The sequence below is a fragment of the Chiroxiphia lanceolata genome, chromosome 18, assembly GCF_009829145.1.
Source record: "Chiroxiphia lanceolata isolate bChiLan1 chromosome 18, bChiLan1.pri, whole genome shotgun sequence".
Classification (NCBI taxonomy): domain Eukaryota; kingdom Metazoa; phylum Chordata; class Aves; order Passeriformes; family Pipridae; genus Chiroxiphia; species Chiroxiphia lanceolata.
In genome coordinates this window covers 6,028,707-6,050,004 of record NC_045654.1, presented here as the reverse complement: position 1 = coordinate 6,050,004, position 21,298 = coordinate 6,028,707, and the positions used below count along the sequence as shown (strand labels likewise).

Here is a 21,298-nt window from a genome sequence, read left to right as displayed (position 1 = left end):
TGTAAAGCCAGGAACTCTGATCACTGCTGAACCTGGGAGGAGCTTCTGTTGGAAACCGGTGAGAAGAGACAGGGGAAGGAAAGGAACAGTCCTTTGATCTTTAACCAGTGCTAATTTTGGGCCCTTCTCTCTGACAAGATTCAGTGAAGAGGTTTGTGAGGGCAGAGTATGACATGAATTATTTTTAATCTGCTTGTTAATGGATGTGCAGCGTGAGCAAGTTCCAAGCAGGCATTCCTACTGCAAATATGGAATACATTTTCCCCTTTTGTCCCACCAGCTGTGCAGGGAAAGTTCCACAGAATAATTCAGTTTCAGAAGGGGAAAAAGTAGCATGATGCCTTTTGTCCTTCAGTAAGTTAAAGTCTGTCTGTGGATCTTTTAGACATGATTTTTTTTGGTAAAAGCTACAGCAGTGAGGCAAACAGTCCTACTGACCTGGAAACACACATTGCATGTATCAAATTTTCTGTTGGAGATCTAGCAGAGTTGCACACCAATTTTTTTCCTCAATAAGTAGTTACACTTAGTTAAAAATAAATGTTTTTTTCCCCAGAAAAAGTTGCCAATCAGGACCAAACAGATATACTTCTGAAGAAATGACTCTGAAAGGGACATCAGTGCCCTTGCACGTTTCCTAAAATACTTTCACAGTTTGACAGTCAAATCTCATTTCAGAAGACACAGGACATTTTCTCCCTCCTTTATCAATGATTTTTTTTCCCTTTTAAGAAGCAGAATTCACTGTGCTGCCAAACTAAGATTTACTTTTAACTCTGTTTCTATTAACTTTTGTTTTTCACTTCTCCTCAGACCACAGATATGTGCTGTTTATTAAACTGCAGGCCAAACACTATTCAGAGTAATATTCCCTGTGGTATTATTTAGCTCATGAATCTCTTGAATTCATAGCTTGAAACAATCTAACCCTGAATCACAAAAGATTAATTATTTTTAAGAGATTTGTCATTATTAAACAAATTATCTCCCCCCTTAGAGCAAGAAGTACTATTTTACAGTGCTACTGCACTTCTCTTGGATGCTGACTTCTGCACTAGCTGTCAGTCAAACCATGAGACCACGAAACAGGACCAATATTTGATAAAATGTGAGAAAAATCATTCTGTTTGCAACAACCCAACCGTTGGCTACTCACCACAGCAATGACAGGAATAAGCACACCCAGATTCCCTGCACTGCTGGAGGCCTGGAAAAGAAAAAGGAAATTATCAAAACATCTACAGAAGCGTTTCTACAATACTTGCTTTCAGAGGTATTTCAAGCATCAAACATTTCCTTCTCCCTGTGCAAATGCAAACACACATTGCCAATCCCAGCTCTGCATCCTGCAAAGGGTTGTGCACGAGGCAGCCAAGAGAGACCCCACAAAGTCCATGGGCCTGAGCACACCCTGCATCTTTTAACAAAGCTTTTCAGATGGGTCCTCATGGACTGCTGAAGGGATTTTTTTACCCTGTAAGCACAGGGTTGTCAGTGTTTGGAAGTTCAGATATTGTGCTTTGAGATAAAGACAGAAATTTTCATTGATACCATGTCTACTCTGACATCCAATAACTCCTAGAAGAACATTCACATTAAATGAGTGGCCACAAACAAGTGTCAAATGTTTACTAAAGTTTCATTTTACTATCAAAATGTGGCCAAAAATTACAAGTCCGTAAAAAGACACCATTTTCAAAAATTTATTTAAGCAGGAAGAGCAGCTTTTTCCATTGAAATATAAGAAGCATAAGGGAGATATATTTCCTTTGACTTTTAAGGACTTTTTAAACTGCACACTGCACAAGTGTGTTTGCTCTTGGCCAGTGTTTAAGAACTGAAAACAGTGCACACAGCACATCAGCTCCCACCTCAGGCAAACAGGGATAGCACAGACATCACATCTCCTCTCTCAAGTCTTTCCTGACCTCACATATCCCTCAACACTGGATTTAGGAGGGAGGGAACCCTCCAGCTTCCTCCTTACAAGGAGAGATCAGGTGCAGGGACTGCTGGCCCCACAGGGAGGAGGCAGGGAAGAAAAGCTAACAGGGCACAGCTTTGCATGAAGTGGAGCAAACCAAAAGGAAACAATAAAAAAAAAATAAAAGAAAGAAGAGAGGGAGAAGCAAAGCCAAATACTCTTCAGATGAAACAATAATGACACAACCCAACCAAAACACACTTCAGTTATCTTTCCTGGAGAGTCAGGATAAAGCAAAGCAAGAGATGGGTCCTAAAATATTCTTGAAGGGAATAAAATAACAGCATTCAAGACACTCTAAGGGGTAGGAACAACTAGAAAAAGTCACTGTTAGCACTTCTGTTACAAAAAATGGAATGTCAGCCTCTTTATGATAATACATGGCACTGAGGACGAAGAAGATGCAATGACTTCCATCCCTGGGCATACTGAGGGGACATTAGTGTCAACTATCAGCAAAATAAAAAAAAAAAGCTATTTTTCTTCCCCTCACAGAAGCCACTTTTGCATGGTTGAAAACAGAACAAATAAGTCACTGGAGCATTTTAACAGTTATGGAGCAAACCTTAAGTATGCTGAGAAGCAGAGACACAGGTAAACTACTGAAATAAAAATTGCTTTGGTTGGGGAGCACAGCACGTGCAGTGCTTTACCAACTTCATCTCTTCCTGAAAATGAAGTATCCCAGGCTCCAGAATGCCTTTGGTAAGTTTTATTCTGTACTGAGAAGAGTGTTCCCTAGTGAGAACTGCTGTCAGTACCCTCAACTAAAGAAACACTGCCTCCTAGCTCAATCCAGCACACATTTCTCCAGTTGCTGGCAGCTTTAAGTTGGTGCAGCAGTTTGCCTCCCATAGTAATTCCAAAACTGAAAACAGTGGGAAAATATCCCAGAAAGGAGGAGAGTGGAAACTAATTTATAACTGTCATTTTAGAGCAATGTTTACAGTATGTTTTTCACAATTTCAGCTCAGTCATCTGTGGTTAAAAGAATCCATGAAACCCATGGAGAGGAATTTTCTACCCTAGACTTCATGAAAAGCAGATTCTAGACACGTCCTAGTTCCCTTTAAGAGAAGGGTTGGCATCCCTGATTAAATGCAGTCTGTCTTCAAGGCAAACAGTCTCATTTCAGCAGGATTTACCATCCATAAAGAATTTAATACTATTTAAATGCAGCATGCACAAGGGAGGGGGGAAAAGGCTGAAAAGAAAAAAAACCATATTGTTCCCCTCACTGCTAGGAAAACATGGCTGTTTCAAAAGGAAGTGTTACCTCTCTGCCCTAAAAAGGAAGGAACAGCTCTCAAACTGCACCTCTGAGACAGCCTTAACTCTCCACCACGCACACATTTGAACTATTAAAACATAACAGCCTATTTTTTCTGTATAAAATCACTATCAAACACTGAGTTTTTATAAGTCATCCTAAGTCATGCACTCAGCATTTGAACACTAAGAAGGAACATAACTGGAGGAAGGCTCTGATTTTTTGAGTAGGAAGCAGCAAAAAAGTCTTGACAAAAGAGCAGAGAATTCTGAGTGAATAAAGTAACTGCACATAAACTGCACCTGCAGAAATTCAGTTAGCATTTGAAGACATTCCTCTTCTAAACCTTCTCAAACCCTTTTCAAGGCCAGAATGTGTTAAATTTTACAAATCCCAATTGAAGACTGCATATAAACAGAACTCTAAAGCAAAACCCCTCAAATATACTCTTCTGCAAGTGTTCCTACCACACAAATTATCTAAGAGACAAGTCTCATGCCTCATCTGTCTTAGGCAAGCTTTCTGAATAAACCTGCTCTCTAAATAAAGCACCTCTAAAAATCAGAGATTTCTATTAAATCTATAATTTTGACTTCATTGCACTATTTTCATTACAAGCCTAGACAGAGCCTGCATAAACTTGGATGTTGGGAAAAAAATAAATAAATCAAGATGCACCCACTTCTAAGGGTAATTTCGGATCAATGAGGATGACAAATGGACTACTTCAGGCTGCAGGTTTGCCCAGAGAACTTCCTGAGGTTCCTTCCAACCCCAGGTTTCATATGATCCTATCACACTAACACCAGAAGTAGAATTCTGTCCCATCTAAAGACACTCATGGCCTTGGTAAGAGATGTACAGTACTCAGCATTCCATATTTCTTTTGGCAGCTCTGCCTCTGACACTGCAGTGCACCCACCCTCAGCTGAATGGCAGCTGTCCCCTGCTTTATCTGGGATACCACACACGGATCAGTCAGGTGTCTGGAAAGCATTCCAGACCTGCACTCCATGACCAGAACACATCCTCAGGCTCAGCAGAGCGTGGGTTTCTCCTGTGAGGGTGTGGGTTTGGTTATCAACCACCCAGCAGTGTGTTCAGTGGTGCCATCCCCATAAATGCACAGCTGCAGACAACTAAAAACCAGTGCATTCCTGACCTTCAGTGCTGGTCCTTTTTCACTTGCTCTCTCACTGGCTCTCTTTCCTTCCAGCCCAAGCTGAACAAACAGCTCCAGCAAGTTCATCAGCAGCTCATCCACAAGGTGTTCTCCCTGGATGTTGGCAGCGATGTTGGCCAGGGCGTTGATGACGGCCAAGGAGCAGTGCCTGAGGAGAAAGGACAGTTATGAACAAGCAATCCCTTCGTTTAATATTCTCACTGCTTTCTTCATAATATTCACAGTAACTCTTGTAATAAGGCTGCTGACATTTTTTTCACTCAGGTTTTTTCAGGGGGCTGTTTTATGTTTCTATGGACAGCACAGCACTTTATTGATAACTGAAACAGAACTGGTACTTAAGTGAAAAACTTTGTCAGTTGTGCCTCTGGAGGACATTTCATTAATGATGCCACCACAGCCAAAAGGAAAGTACTTTCCTGCAGCAGACAAAAAGCAGCCAAGGGCTGTGTTTCTGGTTTGGGAAAGTCTTGAGCTGAAGAATCAGAACCTGTAGCAGTTGTTAAAGCTGAGACTGCATTGGCTCAGGCAGCCTGTTAAAATATACTCACAGAACAATCCTCTCAGGTACTCACATACTGCTTTCAAAGATATCCAGACTCCCAACAGAGTCAATGATAATCTTAAATTGTAGCAGGGACAACAATGTATAATTTATATCCAAAGAATTAAATTGTTAATGGTTTGCATTTAGTCCCTGACAAGTACTGGGACCACAGTAACAACAAGACAGAGCATTCTTAGCTTTTCTAGGCTAAGAGATTAATTACTGTACTTACAGATAACATAAGTCATCAATGTCATTTATCAGTTACAAACACTGACTCCTTACAGAGGACAAAGTAATCAATACTACCTGTAGTGAAAAGCATTTTCAGGAAACTCTACATTATGAAGGGCTACTATGTTTAAACCAATGTGTTTATTTTTAACATCAAAGAAGAAAGAACAATATTATTTACAACCCTGTCATAAAACTTGAAAAAAGTTAAAATGCCTGATGGAGCACAAAGGATATTTGACATGGTATTTATATATTTAAGGGACACAGCTGAGTGTTACCTGTATCCATGATCCTTATAGTCCTTTGTGGCAGAGTAAACAACTGAGCTTGCTTTAACACTGATTTGCTGAAATAGATTCCACACCTCCTGGTAAATGTATTGCTGCAAAAAAACAAACCCAAATCACGAGGTAAAGCTTATTGAACACAACCTCTCCAAAGAACAACCCTGTAAAATACACTAAGTGTTAGCAAGTTCTTCAGACAGGTGTGTGGCCACAGTCTGAGCAATGGGTTCAGCTTCCATATAGAAACACTGCAAGTGCATTCGTCAGTGCTTTTAATTAATAAATCTTGTAAAAGTTGAGTAAGTTCTTTAACTCTGCCTTCCTGATGGAAAACTTCTTTTCAGGCTTCTGTGTTCTGGCAATTAATTGCTTGTTCAGAGGCACAAATAACATTTGGAAAATGTCAGTTAATCTTTGTATGACTGAAGAAGACAATCTTCTATACTGTTAGATGTACAGACTTACAAGACTTTGAAACTTAATTACTTATATGAAAAAAGATAGTGTGTACCTATTTGGGACACAGGTTAGGTATAAAAACTTTATAATAACTTTTGAAAACACTGAATTTGGTTTCTATGGTCTGCTTTTTTTAAAAAAGCTTGTATTATTTTCTGTGAGGACTCGTCTTCTTTATAGGAACAGCATTTTACACATCATAGCTTTTCTGATGTCATAAAAACTGCACAAATGCCTACCTGTGGTGAAGAAAAGAAAAACCTTAAGTAACTTTTGCAAATGCAGTTTCTAAAATATATTTCATGAACTGGCAGAGTCTTGGCCAGTTCTTTCCTTACATTTCCAGTGATGACCAAGCAGCCAAGCTGATCAATGATGAGAACATCAAGATGAGAAGGTGGCTGGCAAAACTTCTGCTGTAAGATCTGCAGGATGGGTTCCATCATTTTTGGGGTGTCCCTCAGTGCCACTGCAATGTGCCCCAGAGCACGAATTGTGTGGTCAGGAATCAAATGAGCTTCCCTGTCACAAAAAAAACAAAGAAAAACCCGCAACATGATACATGTAACTGTCTGACAGTTAAAACACCTCTGAGCATGGTTACATTTCTTGTAAGAAACAGTTCATATACTAAACATCACTAACAGCTTTAATACTGCCACTCTCTATATATACCAATACCAATATATACCAATACATTAATGTTGCTGCACATGTTTGGTTTTCAAAATAAAAAATAACAACCTCTCAAACTCACTGTTGAAGAAATCCACACTAATCCATGAACAAATTGATCTAGAAACAACTGTGAAAAAAGGTAAAAATGCTGGGCAAGATATTACAACCTGACAGTCAGACCAGCTACTGTGGAATATCTCCTTGGAGGTTTCTTGGTTTGTGGGTCTCTAAAAAGTGAAGGAAGTCAAATGTCACAAATGACAAGATGTATCTAGCCAAAAAAGACAGCTGAAGTTTAAAGGATACAGTAGAGAGAGAGTATCATTCAACTGAGGACTCAAAATTGGCTAATAATCACCAAAGATTTGCTGATTCAATCAGGTAAAAATGGATCCATCTCTCTCAGTATGAAAACAGGGGCTCAGCTCTGCAAAGACTTGGCATGGGACGATCTTGACCCCACATAAAAGCTCACTGATCTGAGACACTTAACTAAAATAATGCTGCCAGTACTTGTATCTTAGAATAAGCTTCAGGTCCACTGAATGAAGGAAAACTTGGTTTGATGACAACAACTTACTTATCACTCTCCTGAGAGATGTACAGACGGTTGGACAAACTGGCAAGAAAGGCCTCCACAATCACGGAATCGATAGTCAGGCCAGCTTTCAAACACCTGAGTAAGAATGGACAAAAAAAAAATGCATCAGTTAAACAGATCAGGTTTTACAACTGTAAATGCATGCCAGGTATAAGGGAAGAAAGCTTATACTGAAGTATGAGAACTGACTGCCCGAGAATGCTGCAGATGTATTTTAAATAATTAGCAGAGTTTCTACCTGTGCTTTCTCCAGCAACAATAAAGATGGGAATATGCAGTAAGGTAAATTCAGAGTCCAGTGCTTTGAAACTTTAATTCCTTGTCTCTAGTTATCAACTATTTGTTTTCCCTCCAGCCCTCTGCAGCTGTCTAAAAGGGAAGAATAATCCCTACACTGCCCACGAGCGTGTAACAATCCTTCTGTTACAGGAGGCTCAATGTGATAATCTAAGCAGAAAACAAAAACCCTGCTGAATATCAAAATGGTGACTAGCCTGAGTTACAGATGTGGGAAGCAAAACAGTAAGACTGAATTATTATTTTACAATTAGGACACAGAGAGAACCAAGAGATGTCCAAAGGAAAATGAAGTCACACTCAAGTCACAAAGACTTTACAGCAGCACAGAGAGTTGACTCAATACTTTTCTGCCAGGGAAGCAGCACCTGTGCCCCAGCAGGTGCCAGGCTCTCCCTCACCTGCAGATGTTGTCTATGGCAATGTCACGCAGCTGCTCGTACATGGATGGTTGACTTTTCTTGCCAGGCATCACGTTCAGAGTGGACTCTGAGTGCTCGTTGGTGACACTGATCTTGATGTCATTGCCACCTACTGAGAACAGGGAGGGTGGAAATCAACACCATTTGACGGGCTCTGCAAGACATTACTGCGTTTAACTACTCCTAAAGAATTATTCCTAAATTTAGTCAGTTACTACTTTACCTGCTCTGCTTTAGCATCAGGATACTGCTCCTGCATTAGCAATTCAAATTGAACATTTTTGTTTTGGAAATCATAACTTCATATTAACATTTAAAACCAATAAAAACCTGCCAAGTGCCACGATGATCACGAGGCTGGAGCACAGGACGTGTGTGGGGAGTCTGAGGAACGTGACCTTGTTCAGCTTTGGACAGACCCAGTGGCTCCCTCCCAAATTACAAAGTAGGTTAATGAGCAGACAGAAGCAGGCTTTGTACGAGAATGAGACACAACAGCCACAAATTGAAACAAGGGAGGTTCCAACTGGACTTGTGATTTTTTTCCCTGTAATTCTGCATTGGTTCCAGCTGCAGCATCTCACTCAGACAGAAGTGTTTGGTTTCAGCACAAGAGACAGAACAATATCACTGCTGGGATAAATGTAGTTCTACCTATGCTGTTTGCCCCTAAATACACTTCTACCAGATTGTTATTTGCATTCCTCCTCTCCACCTCCAAAAAAAAAAAAAAAAGCAGAAATCCATCTCGATTTAAATCTACAGCTGCATCACCACAAAATATCTAAAAGCATCAAAAAGTTGGAAAACAATCACTTTGGAGTACAGCCTTTTTTCCTTTACCTGTGTGATACTGGCTGTGATATTTGTAGAGTTTCACAAGCACTGGGGAAGGTATCACAAGAAAGTCTCTCAAGGATGGATTGACAGAATGAACCACAACAGGGAACCTCTCACACAAACGACCTAGACCCTAAAAAGGAAAAATAAAACCAACAAAACATAGCTTTACAATAAAGCAGCACAATTTTTATCTCAACTGTAAGCTTGCAGTTTCAGCTCAATACAAAAAAACCCAAAACAACCAAACTCTACAAAGTTCTGAGGGATTCAAGTTTTAATGGAAGATTTAGACATTAGAAGCCTCTAACTCTTTTAGGTTATTCTAGAGTGTGTCAGAGGCAAGTCAAGCCTTGGAGCTCTCTTCCTGAGTGTTTTCACAGGAATTATGTGAAATGAACTACACTCTCAAAAAAAAAAGTTACTGGACAAGTTCCAATACTTAGAGAATCCTGATAACCCATTATGTGGTGGAAAATACCACATTTGTAAGACTATGAATAAGTGTCCAATGAGAAGACATAAAAATTAGAACAACCAAGTCTTAGTCTAAAACCTCAGTGACCTGCCAGTCCCAGTAATTTTAAGTGTTTATATAATGGGCTAAGAAACTAAATATTTCAGAAATTCAATACTTGTTAAAAAACCCCTCATGAATATTATTCTTTGAGAAGTAGTTGAGCTAAGAAAATTCTAAAAGTAGTTCCTAGTTTCCACACCAGACCTCTAAAATCCAAATGTAGAACACACAGATGGAAATACAAATAGCAGACAAAAAATGTTCTAGCAACCTGTAAAACTCCCCAAACTCTCACTCACTGCTACAGTAATGTCAAACACTGCAAAGACAGACCTGCAAACAGCAAATTAGCAGTGGCAAGTGAGCAATGATGACTTTGCTTGAGGTCTTTGACTGCAGCTTCTCTGATAACTTGATGCACAGGTTTTCAGCACCTTAAATGAAAAAACCAACAGAGAAATTTATCTCACCAGATTTGTTATTAGCCACACACCACCCAGTCCTTACTGGAATTTCTAAAATACTTCAGAGAATTTATAAGCTTCACTCTCCTTATACTACAATTCCTCAAAAAGATTTGGTGCTGCTTCCACAAAAACAGTTTTGGAAACAGTATCTGTACCAAAAAGTTCTGTCAAACGCTGTGACTGGAAGAATGACAGTTCTTAAAGATGATTTTGAGTGTAGTTCACACTGGACAGAAATCAAGTATTATGAAGTCCAAAGGAAAAAAAATCCTTCACTTTCAGGGGATGGATAAGATTTATACAGTAAGAAAGAAAATAGAGGAAAAATGAGAAAGAGCTTCCCAGTCCTGCTAGCATCGAAGAAAAAACATGTCCTTTAAAAGAATCACTGAGAAATATTTAAGACATTAAAAGCAATAACTAAAACAGAAACTAGAAAATAAGCAGTTGCATATAATTCAGCAATTATACCATCTCCTCTAGATAAGGCAATGGAAAGTTTCTGTTTCCATTTCTATGAGATGTTGAACTATCCAGCCAATTAATCTTACAACCCTTTGGTGGAGGTTTTACTCTTCTACTCTAATAGCAAAAAGTATTCCCTTCATTTTATATTTTTCCAAGCACCATCTCCTCTATAAGTATCCCTACAACTTAGAACACAACAGACAGACACTGCAGAGACCGAGGAGCACTTTTTACTTTGCTCATCTTTCACAGCCCACACCATGAGATCCACACAGGCAGCGTTGGCCTGGCAGCGCAGCTTCAGAGGGCTCAGCTCGTTGTGCAGCCGATCCACGTCGTGGAGGATCTTCTGCAGTTCTGCCTGGCTGCTGTTGAACTGCTCCAGCACAAAATCATGCACTTCCTTCACAAACGAGTTGGGAAGGTCTGAAGAGAGAAAAGGAAACAATGTTGTACTGGAAGGACGGAAGCGACTGTGTCGGAACAACAGCATATGTACAATTCACTGCTGCATTATAAATTAATGATTTAATCAAATTTATGTCCTCTCTAAAAGGTAAATTTCATAGCAAAGTCCATCACTGAGCAGATAATCCAAATGCCATCTAATAAGCTTTTTTAATGGTGCTCAAAATATTTTTTTCTATTTCCATAGCACCTTTTTTATATGGAAACATGTCAAATACAAATTCAACACCATATGTAGAGTTCCCAGGAAATGCAAACTCCCAATGTTCCAGCACTTAATACAAAGCAGACAATGTTTGGGATCTTAAACATAATGAAGGATAAATTAAAAAAAATATATAAATACTATACCTTTCATATAGTATAACGTGTCTCTCAGCATTTTAAACTGAGCAAGATAAAGGGGGTCACTGAATGCTTTGTAGTAGAGATCTGTACTAGCACCCGTCTGAAAGAGAAAAGAAGCAACCTCCTAGATTCAAAATGAAGTATTTTCCATTATATGGATAAATAAACCTCATTGCACTCACACAATCTTTCCTCCACAATGTAAACAAGCATGTAAAACAGGTACATGAGGTAACCTCGTGACTTTTCCCCCTCTACTTTTAACAAAAGAAAAAGTCCAGCCATTCTGGGTATTAAATAAGATTCAGTCACTCTTGATTTGAAGAGCACACATCTGTTCTCTCCAACAGTGTAGAAAACAGGCTTAAAAAAGGGGGGGGATTCAAACCTCTCATTTCATTGAGACAGCAAAGAGAGAAAATGAAGTTGTCCCCACTTAGGCCTACAGTTCAAATACAGCAGCTCTCAAAGGAAGGCTGGAGAGCACAGCAAAGTCATTTCTGCACACAGCTGAGCACACGCCCCTTCCAACACAGCTTTCTGCCCTGAGGGGGTGAGGTGAACTCCAGAAAATGTGGTGGAGGCTGTGACAGAACTGTGCCCAGAGAAGGGGAGAACATGGACCCACAGAACCAAGCAGGGCACCTCTGCAAGTAAAGGCCTGCGAACTGTAACACTTGTAAACTTGTTAGGAATGCCACCTCAAAGAGCAGCAGTGATTTCCAAGCTAGAAAAAGAAAACAACACATTTTATCTACATGAAAAAAAGACAATGTTACTGCAATACAAAATAAAGATCTCAGTCTACAGTAAACCAGTTTTGGGCAACCAATGCTGTAATCTATCAGGACAAGAGAACTAAAGTAAGAAGAATAACTATTTCCTCCTATGTCAATGAAAAACATTACTCCTTCACTCCTTCCTCCATTTTTACACTGTCCAAAGCCAGATTTAAACCAGTGAACAAACTGTTTGAAAAGGAAATTAGTATAATTTTGCAAAGAGAAGGCATACCTTACACAGGTAAAAGACTAATTTTCCAAGATTTATGGTAAAAGAAACAAAGAAGCATTCAGGTAATTCAAAAAGGAATTTAAAAGCATACCTCTGCAACTTCAGCTATAACTGCATCCAAGGTCTTCAGAAGAGAATCCCCAACGATCTGTTTTACCTATGAAGGAAAAAAAAAACAAACAAAAAAAGAATGTTTCCTGCTGGTGACTCTAGAGAATACAATTTTGTCCCTGCAGAGAGCACGAGTCACTTCACTGCAAAGTGTCAGATGAAATTAAGGCTGCAACAAGAATATTTGAGCCTCTCTGTGCTGTTCCAAAATAGCTGGTGTAGGAAGCAGACAGGGCTGCAGGCTGCAAACAGCCACTTGCATGAATTCCCAGCATCTAAACCCTTCTAGAAAAGGGTCTCATTCTCACAGCAAAAACCAGCTATGTAAGTTACCTCAAAACAAGGGCTCTGCAAGACTCAAGCAGGAAGCAGCTGACATAAACTTATCTGATTTTCCAAATTCTTCGCAGTTTATATGAGAGTTTTAGGAATGCTATTGAAGCATGACACAAAATGCCATAAAAATAACATTACACAAAGCTTGAGAGACACAAAGACTGTCATTTTATTTTCAACTCTAAAAGCTTAAACTTACCCTGCATCTGTTTCTAGCACAGATATCTGGAATGCAACCTCACTGAGCCGTCACAGGGACCCACCACGTACCATGTTCAGCAGCTGTCGGAGCATCTCCAGTGGGATGTTAAACTCTTTATTGTTAATACCATTGAAGAGAGGAGACACTGAAAAGCTGGAGCTGATTGTAGAGAAGTAATAATCAGGATCCAGTGCACTCCCATCAGGAAGATATGAACCTGATCAGAAGTAAATAACAGAAATACAAGTTTGAGGAGGGAAAAGACAGTAACTTTGTTTAACGGTAACATTTGGTCACTACTGAAGAGTTATTTCCAACACAGGTACAGTCTTTAACTTGCAAGTTATTCAGAGGTGCATTTCAGCTCATCTAGTGGTGAATCAAGACACAAAACTATGATGAAAAACCACATTTGTTCACTAGAAGTTTACCACCACAATGGAAGAATTTATTTCAAAATGACTTGTTGTCAGAGACACTTCTGATCAGAAGCCTTCCCATGCTACTGACATGCATTTACCTGAAAACATTTGTTAATGGCCTTTAATTCAAAAGCACAGAAATGCAAAGAACAGGTTAAGCCAAAACTGTCTTGTAAGGTTTCCCCCTATATTAGGTCAAATGAACACAAAGAACAGCTTTGATCTTAGAATAGACACCAGTTCACTGCTACAATCTGAAAGCAAAGAGCATCAAATTATTTTTCGGGTTCAAGTACTCTACTAAACAAACAACTTGCTCAGCAAACTGCTCTCAGCTCTGTTTCCACTTGAGAAATTATATCTCTGCCTTTCTGAAGTGCTCAGCTGGCTGTGCTGGAGTCATGTTCTTGTGATTAACAGGCTTTCAAGCAAGATCATTTATTGACAACAACAACAAAAAAGTCTTCAGTCATTTCTTTTCTAAACCATTAGCCTTGGCCAGAATAAAACCAAGGTCACTGCTCATCTTCTTCAGAAAGCAAGACTATCACAAACTACATCATCAGAAATAATACAAGGGCTGCCTGCAGCTGAAATATCTGGTAGGAGTTAGTACTGAAAATAAAATCCTAATTAGAAAAACCATAACACTGCTAGAGAGACAATGAAAATGATTCCTAACTCTGTACAAAGTTGTCCACTATTCATCTATAGGTTTAATTAAGATTATTTTTGTTCTACCACTATAGCCTCTCTCTAACCTGCAGCTTTTTTTCTGTTTGTTTGCTTTTTATAACTCAAACCACAAAGACCATAAGACTGAAGAAGAATAGGTTGGTTCAGCAGGGTAGACAGAAGGTCTACTTGGCAACTTAAGAATGATACTTGAATCATCTTCCAATCTCATTATATGAATGAGGAAAACAGATGCCTCTAGAAATAGCAATGTGAAGGAAAAAGTAAAGCAATGTGGAAGAAATTAATTTAAACCAGGGCTTGAGGGAGGAGAATGGTCCAGAAACAGATGAAATCCAAACTGTTAAAAACCTCGAAGGGCCAGACAAAACCAGAGACACCAAAGCACCTCAGATGCAGAGCCAGTCCTCCACTTGATTCAGGAAAGACAGTTTATTTTTAAGCCCTGCTTTGACTTAGAACTCACAGCTACAGCTCTACTGAAACTCAGGGGTTAAGGGTTTATGTATTAATTCATAAAACTTGTTCCTGTTTCTGCCTTTTGTGACACAGTAATTAGCACACATTAGTGAACACTCTGCTTTACTGGGTCTTACACAATGACCCACATCAGGCTTACTTCAAATGGAGCAGTTGCTTTGGATTTATACAATGTGCCACAAAGGCTTCAAAATTCCAGACCCTAATCCAACAATTCAGCTGCCCAGTGAAGCACAGTATTAACACTTATTCCTCAAAGTTACTCAGCCTAATCTCCCAAAATATTTTTGGCCTAGTTGAATTAAGCTCTTCAGTACCAGGCACTGCCTGGCAGTAAGGGAATCATGTCTCAAAACCCTCCAGAAACAACTGAGCCTGGAAACTACTGGTGTTAATAAGTACTTCCTACTGTCTTTAAAGCACAATTTTTTTTCACAATCCTAGCAGGCACATGCCACAGAATTACTGTAAGAATTCTGGAGAGCAGAGGAAGGGGTCAAAAGGTTTTTGGTTTTCAATTTTCTATAAATTGCAACAAAACCCTTGTTCTTTTGCAAAATAATTTACCTTCAAAGTATTGAATTGCAGTTCCTCCAGGAGAGCTGGGAGGGGGAATTCCACGTTCAGGACTAACCTGAAACATCACACAAAAGCCTTATTTAAACCAATATTTATAAGACATTGATAGATCTTTCAGGGAATGGTTTGTACACTTTATAATGAAACACTGCTTCAAGCAAAACTAACAGGAACTAGATATTGCTGGGCCTATCAGCTCAATTCCAGTCAAAAATAGGAAGTTAAAAAATGCTGGTTCAGTGCTTTTGACTAAAAGGAAGAGATCAGAACAGTGACTCCTGTATTGTATGAAACTACACTAATAACAATCTGTGGTTTCAAAAACAGCATCTGAATGCATTTTTCCCCCAAGACAATCCACAGCTCCTGGTGAAACCAGTGAGAGCTCCTGTACCCTCAACACTTCTGAAAACTTTAGCCATTAAGTGCCAGCTTCCCAAATTTACAGATATACAGTACAATGCTTTTCAATGAGAATAACAGAAGCAATAGGATTTGCCAATTGCTCCATGTGAAGACTTACTAGTACAGTTGTTAGTTTAACTGTCACTGACAGTTCTGTAACTCAGAAATTACAAAATTATTTTGAAATTCAGTTGTGGAACCAAAATAAAGATCTTTGTATTTGGTCAAACAACGTGTGAAGGGACTCTCTGCATATCCAGGCTTAATGCTGCCTTCACTCAGCTCAAGAAATAATCTCAGCACTGACTCCAGCACAGAGCAAGCCATACAAACCTGTGAGATGCTGGATACACTGCTGGCCTTTCTCTTTAGTGTTCCTTCCTGGCAAACAGTGAGCAAGGAACTGGGAAGGATTGATCTGAAGTCATTGAAGGATCGTCGGCGAATTCCTTCAAGCTCTTCTGGAACTCTCAGGGAATGTGGGGGAATTTTAGGAAAAAGCTTTGAAAGGAGAGCCTCCTCTGAATTGCTGTAGCGACCAAAGGCTCGAGAAATCCCTATCAGGCAGGGCACTGCATACTTGCATAAATATTCTGGAAAAGAAAAACACGTGTAACAGCACATTAACAGTAACTTAGAACTTCTGCTTCACGGTTTTGCTACCACTTCACTAAACTGTTTCAGCCTAAAGTGCTTTACAAAGACTGACTTGGGCAAGTAGAGGAAAAACCATGAAGGTATCACAAATTAATACAATTCTGCTTCTGTATTTACCAGCCAGCAACAAACACAACAGACGCGTGCAAACAAAAGTGGAAAGAAAAAGCTGCTCGCTTTTCAGGAGTGATCCTGATAACCAGCAAACTCAAGAGAAGTTCAGAGGACAGGAGTTATAAGATAGTAACAATTTTATTAATACCTTTATCATGCATTTGTGGTGTCTGGCACATTCCCAACAGGAACTGCATTACTTGCAGGATCGCATCCAAAATCTGAAGTCATCAAGACAGACACACAAAAATATCTTTTGGTAAAGAAGTGTCATATCTTACACCAGGTCACTACAACAAATGAAACCTGCATATATTAATGCAAAGAGTTTTTTAATACTGTGGGACTAAAAGAGGACATTGCCCTCACTCAGCTCACAGAGCTGCTCTTGTAAAGCCTGCAGTGAGCTTTTCAGCACAATGAAACTGCAGCAGTCCTGATCCAGCACCAAAGTTGGAATCCTAACTGGGCTCAGCAACTGCCACCCAAAAGTAACAGCAGACTCATGAATATCTTCCATATGCTTGACAATTAACACAAGTAAATTAATGCACCAGTACAGATGCTAAAGCAATCAGTCCCTCTGCAGGGCAGGAAGTAGTTGCTGTTCTCTCCTCCAGACATTTGTCAGGATCACAGCGTTGGAGAACTGGGTCATACAAACAAACCCCACCTGCTCTCTGAGAGAGGCGTCCCTGTAAGCAACGTCGGACAACAACGTCACCAAGCAGAAGCTGAAGTTTTCTGCCACTGGAAGCAAACCTGCAAAGTGACAGACAGAAAAATCAGCCACTTGTTAGAGAGAAACAACACAGAAAGAACAAATTATATCAAAACAAGAAGATACATGCGACTCCCGTGTCACACAGTTCTGAGATAAACTGTAGAAAAATACCGTGTTGCACACAAAATTTAAAAGCGCTCTAACCATCATAATTTCAGCCTGAAACATTGAAATAAAAATCATAATAATTAAAAACTTTCCCAGGCTTTCAAGTAATTAAAATAAAATTGAATTATATAATACTATATAAAAGTGTTCTTATATTAATTCTAAGAGACATTAAGGGAGCAAGAAATGAAGTGGCTGAAATAGTAACTAAGCATCAAAGCTACAATCGGAGTGTACAGATCTCAGATTCCACTCTCCTGCTCTAACCACTACACAGTCTTCTCCAATTTAATACAAAATACACTGAACACAGAACTATTTTGAAAGTTCAATCTGTCAAGAAGTGGTCAAACAGGAAAACAGGGAGCTGTTCAACTTCCTCTTTGCTTCCAAAGAAAATGAGTATTAAAGGCTGTCAAGCCAGGAGCTAAAAACCCAGCACCTCCCCTTGTACCATGGCCTGAATAACCTTTGCTGTTGCTATTTCCTGGCTGGCATTTCAAAAGAAAGATCAGAAACCCCAAACATCACCTCTGCCTTTCCGTGCATTGCTTTCTTCTATCCACTGGACTTTGGGAAGACCCTTCAGAAGCCGGAGGAGGTACGGAACCACATTATCCTTGTGCTAAAGGAGAAAATATTCTATTTAAAATGGAGAAGAAAAGCTGAACCATATCATCTCAAGATGTTTTAGATATACGGAAAGACTCCATTGACACACACAGAACTCGCTTCTCATGATTACTCCACAGGCTTCTTGAATGTTGCAAAACTGATTTCAACACAGGCAAACGAAAAGTAACCCAATTCAGTGCCTTAAATCCAAGACTTTCATTCCAGGCAACAGTTCATTCTCTGCAAAAGTTGCAGAAAAATATTCCAGAACCACAATGTACCTACCCACAAACAATTCATTAACTGACAGCAAGGCCCCAAAATAATTTGAAGGCAGCTAGAAATTCAGAGTGCCAGTCCCACCTCATGTGACCCATCCCAGGGCCTTACACAAGTCACTTCACCCACCTGTGTAATGCTCCAGCTCCCTCACCTGCAAATCAAAGGACAGCACTTCCCTTCCTCATGGGCTTGGATTAACTAATACTGACTGCTGGCTTTGGAAACATCATAAAATGGTATGAAATACAAATACTGCCTCAGAAAAAAACAAAAAAAGAACAACCTCAATAATAACCAAGCAAGCTGTACCATAGCACACGGATCCTCAACAGGAGGCAATTCAGGCCTGAAGCAAACACCAGCAACGTGGAAGATTTTAAAGTGAGGTCTAATGACTCTGGACCTAGGACTGGGTATATCCTCCCTTTCCCTTGCATGGAACAATATGATGCCCAGAGCTCCAGGGAAGAGAACCAGCTTGTCCTGCCCAGGCTGGCAGACACAGAAGGGATGTTCATGTACAATGCAGCCTGTGTGCTCTGTCTGTCTGTTTATCCTGGCCAGTGCCAGGCAGGAAAGGGCCTGCTGCAAACCTGACCTTCAGGACTGCATTGGAACATCCCTGTCATTCAGGAGCATGTGGGGAAGAACACACAATGACACACATGGTTTAAGTAAATCCTTCTGAATAGTCTTTCCTTTCTCTCCTCAAGGTATGATGACCAGAAAACACGCCAGCAGTCTGGTTATGGCAGTGCCATGACTACTTTTTTTATTCTTCTATCTCACTCCTCAGTGCTGTCCTTGCTTCCCTGTGCTCTCCTGCCTGCATTCATCCCTTACCTCTGATATTTCAATTCATTTCTATGAAGAAAAATACCAACTTCTCATTCATTCAACAACTAAACTCGAATTAATCTTCAAAGATAAACAGTTAGCCCAGGTGGGGAAAATACCTGCAGGTCAGATTCAATTAGGAAGATTCCTAAAGCAATAACAGCATCCCTGCGACGTTCATCCAACTGGAAAATCCCATGGAAATCCACCGGACACATACAGAGCAGCTTTTGTACCTGAAAAACAGCGGAGGGAAAGAACAGTGGAACAAGACAAAGTGTCAAAACAAACTGAAGTTTGAAGTGCACAGTGGTCTCTCCATCTTCTGGAAGACAGATGGGCAGGTTTCCCTCCTTCAGTCATCAACCTTAACAAGAGCATTCACGGGTTGGGAAAGGGTGGTGAACGACAGAACCCAGAGAGAGACAGGAAAAGCTCGAGCAGAAGTCAAACATTTCTACCACAACATGGGCTGATTTAAAGGCTTTCTTCAACACTTGATCAGAGCACGACAAAGCCTTCCTTCACTGGGCATTTTAGATGTGCAAGAAACGTGCAGCAGGCAAATTTATCACGTTTACTCAATTCCTGTGAACAAAAAAACAGGTGGCTGGAGCTTTGTTTACAGCTGCACCAATGCATTCTTCATATACAGCACTGAACCATTAACTGTTACCAAGCTCAGTACGACTGGCTCAAATCTTTCAGATTACAGATTAAGTTTTCAAAACTATTATTTTCTCACTACTTTAACTAATACTTAACTCCATACTAAGCACACACACATCTAAAGAATACATCAAATCCCCCAAATACTTTGTTTTTCTATGGAACTGTTAATAAATGGAAAAGCAGCAAGCATATTGTTTTTTCATGAATTTCCTTGATGTTAATAAATACTATCTAAAGAGGACTGTCATAATAAATAACTATGTCTGACTCACCTATGTTTGAATGTCAAATCACTTCCTATTTAGATAACTCTTTGAACACTCCACTTGGTTTCTAAACCAAGAAAAATTTCCCTGGAGGATTACAAGAAGCTACTGGATGCTCAGTGGAATTTAGGATTCTGGTCCTTCAACTGCCAGATCTCATAATTACAAGACTAGTAAGACAACAACACAAATAAGCCTCTTGCTCAACATAAAATGCTAGAGAAGACACATGAACTTTGGAAAATGACTGCTGCTGCATGTGTTCCACGTCAGGTTATACCTGCAATAACATGAGTGAGTAATTTGAGATAGATATGAACTGTTAATATCATTTAACTTCTACTGTAATCTGTCAAACTAATAAATAAAAAATTAAATAAATAAATCCCTGGATATTAGTGAACCAACAGCAAGGCTTACAAAAGTTATTCACCGTTGGCTGTCACACCAGTGGCACATTTCCAGAACACGAAGTAAGAACCGAAGGCGGCAACAGCTGGCCAGGAACAAGCACCAGTGTTTTCATCAGCACAGAGCCGTGCTTTGCAGCTATTTAGTCATGATTATTGCATGAGGCAATTCAGACGTTCTGTCACTTCTGGCTCGAAGCAGCCAACTCCCCAAACACCGGCGTGTCCATCCCTCCTCCCCCAGCACAGCACATACCTGCCCAGGGCAGCGGTGCACACACACACACACACATATTCCCTGGCTGGTTTTACCTTCAGCGGAGCTTTATCTCACCCAGGCAGATTCTACCCGTCGCCTGGATTTAACAGGACACCCGGAGCAAAGCAACCAGTCCTAATTAGGCTGAGACTAATTACGCCCACAAGACCCTGTTCCACAGACCCGGGGGAGGCGCAGCCGCTGAGGACCCGCGTTCCTTGCGAGGACACAGGGGGGGGCTGCGCTGACGGCGTTTTTGGGTCAGGATGCCCCAAAGGAGCACCCACGGCGGGACGGATCCCACTCCCAGAACCACAGACAGCCCCGCCCGAGGGGAGCGGCATCACCCCGGAGCATCGCCCGCCGCTGCTCCGACCCGCTGCCCACGGGCCACGCGGGTCCCCACAGCCCGCCCCGCACAAACACTCCGCACAGAAGGGCCCCGCACGGGGCCAACCCTTCCCCGCCGGCCCCTCGCGTGACGTGCAAACACAAAAACACGGCCCCCCTCTCGCATGACGACTCTCCGACACCCCCCCCACACACACACACGCGGCTTCCACGCGTGACAGCCCCGCAGGCCCACACGTGATGATACTCCCACACGGCACTCCCGCAGCCCCCGCGAGTGACACCCCCGCCGCCCTCACAGCCGCAGCCCCCCCCCACCATACATACACACGACACTCCCCTCACAGACGCCCCTCACCTTCTCCAGCGGAGCCGGGTTCTGCACCGCCAGCGAGCGCGCCAGCGACAGCACGGTGTTGAAATAGAAGCCGCGTGCGGTGGCCGCGCCGCCGCCGCGTCCGGCGGAGGGCGCCGCGGCGGCCCCGGCCGTGGCGGTCCCGGTGCCGGTGCCGGCCGCCGCCGCCGTGGCCGCCGTGGCCGTGGCCGCCGTGGCCGCAGCGGCCGCCGCAGCCGCCACCACCGCGGCCGCCATGTTGTGCGGGAGCCCCGCCGGGCAGCGCGC

General features: G+C 41.2%; 1 protein-coding gene across 2 annotated transcripts in view; it reads right to left on the bottom strand.

The window, feature by feature from the left end:
* The window catches only part of PI4KA (phosphatidylinositol 4-kinase alpha), a 59,092-nt gene extending 37,824 nt beyond the window's left edge, over nt 1-21,268 (bottom strand). Inside the window, exons 1-19 of one of the 2 annotated variants that reach the window (XM_032705394.1) lie at nt 21,035-21,268; nt 18,838-18,954; nt 17,516-17,609; nt 16,766-16,854; nt 16,241-16,313; nt 15,655-15,914; nt 14,905-14,971; nt 12,808-12,956; nt 12,182-12,247; nt 11,080-11,176; nt 10,495-10,686; nt 9,659-9,759; nt 8,809-8,938; nt 7,945-8,077; nt 7,226-7,321; nt 6,306-6,489; nt 5,500-5,603; nt 4,417-4,585; nt 1,157-1,207 (exon numbers count right to left, since the gene is read on the bottom strand). In XM_032705394.1, coding sequence (XP_032561285.1) covers nt 1,157-1,207; nt 4,417-4,585; nt 5,500-5,603; nt 6,306-6,489; nt 7,226-7,321; nt 7,945-8,077; nt 8,809-8,938; nt 9,659-9,759; nt 10,495-10,686; nt 11,080-11,176; nt 12,182-12,247; nt 12,808-12,956; nt 14,905-14,971; nt 15,655-15,914; nt 16,241-16,313; nt 16,766-16,854; nt 17,516-17,609; nt 18,838-18,954; nt 21,035-21,268 — 2,406 coding nt within the window. The remainder of the gene's footprint in view (nt 1-1,156; nt 1,208-4,416; nt 4,586-5,499; nt 5,604-6,305; nt 6,490-7,225; nt 7,322-7,944; nt 8,078-8,808; nt 8,939-9,658; nt 9,760-10,494; nt 10,687-11,079; nt 11,177-12,181; nt 12,248-12,807; nt 12,957-14,904; nt 14,972-15,654; nt 15,915-16,240; nt 16,314-16,765; nt 16,855-17,515; nt 17,610-18,837; nt 18,955-21,034) is intronic. The other variant, XM_032705395.1, reaches the window with a different exon arrangement.
* Nucleotides 21,269-21,298: the final 30 nt, after the last annotated feature.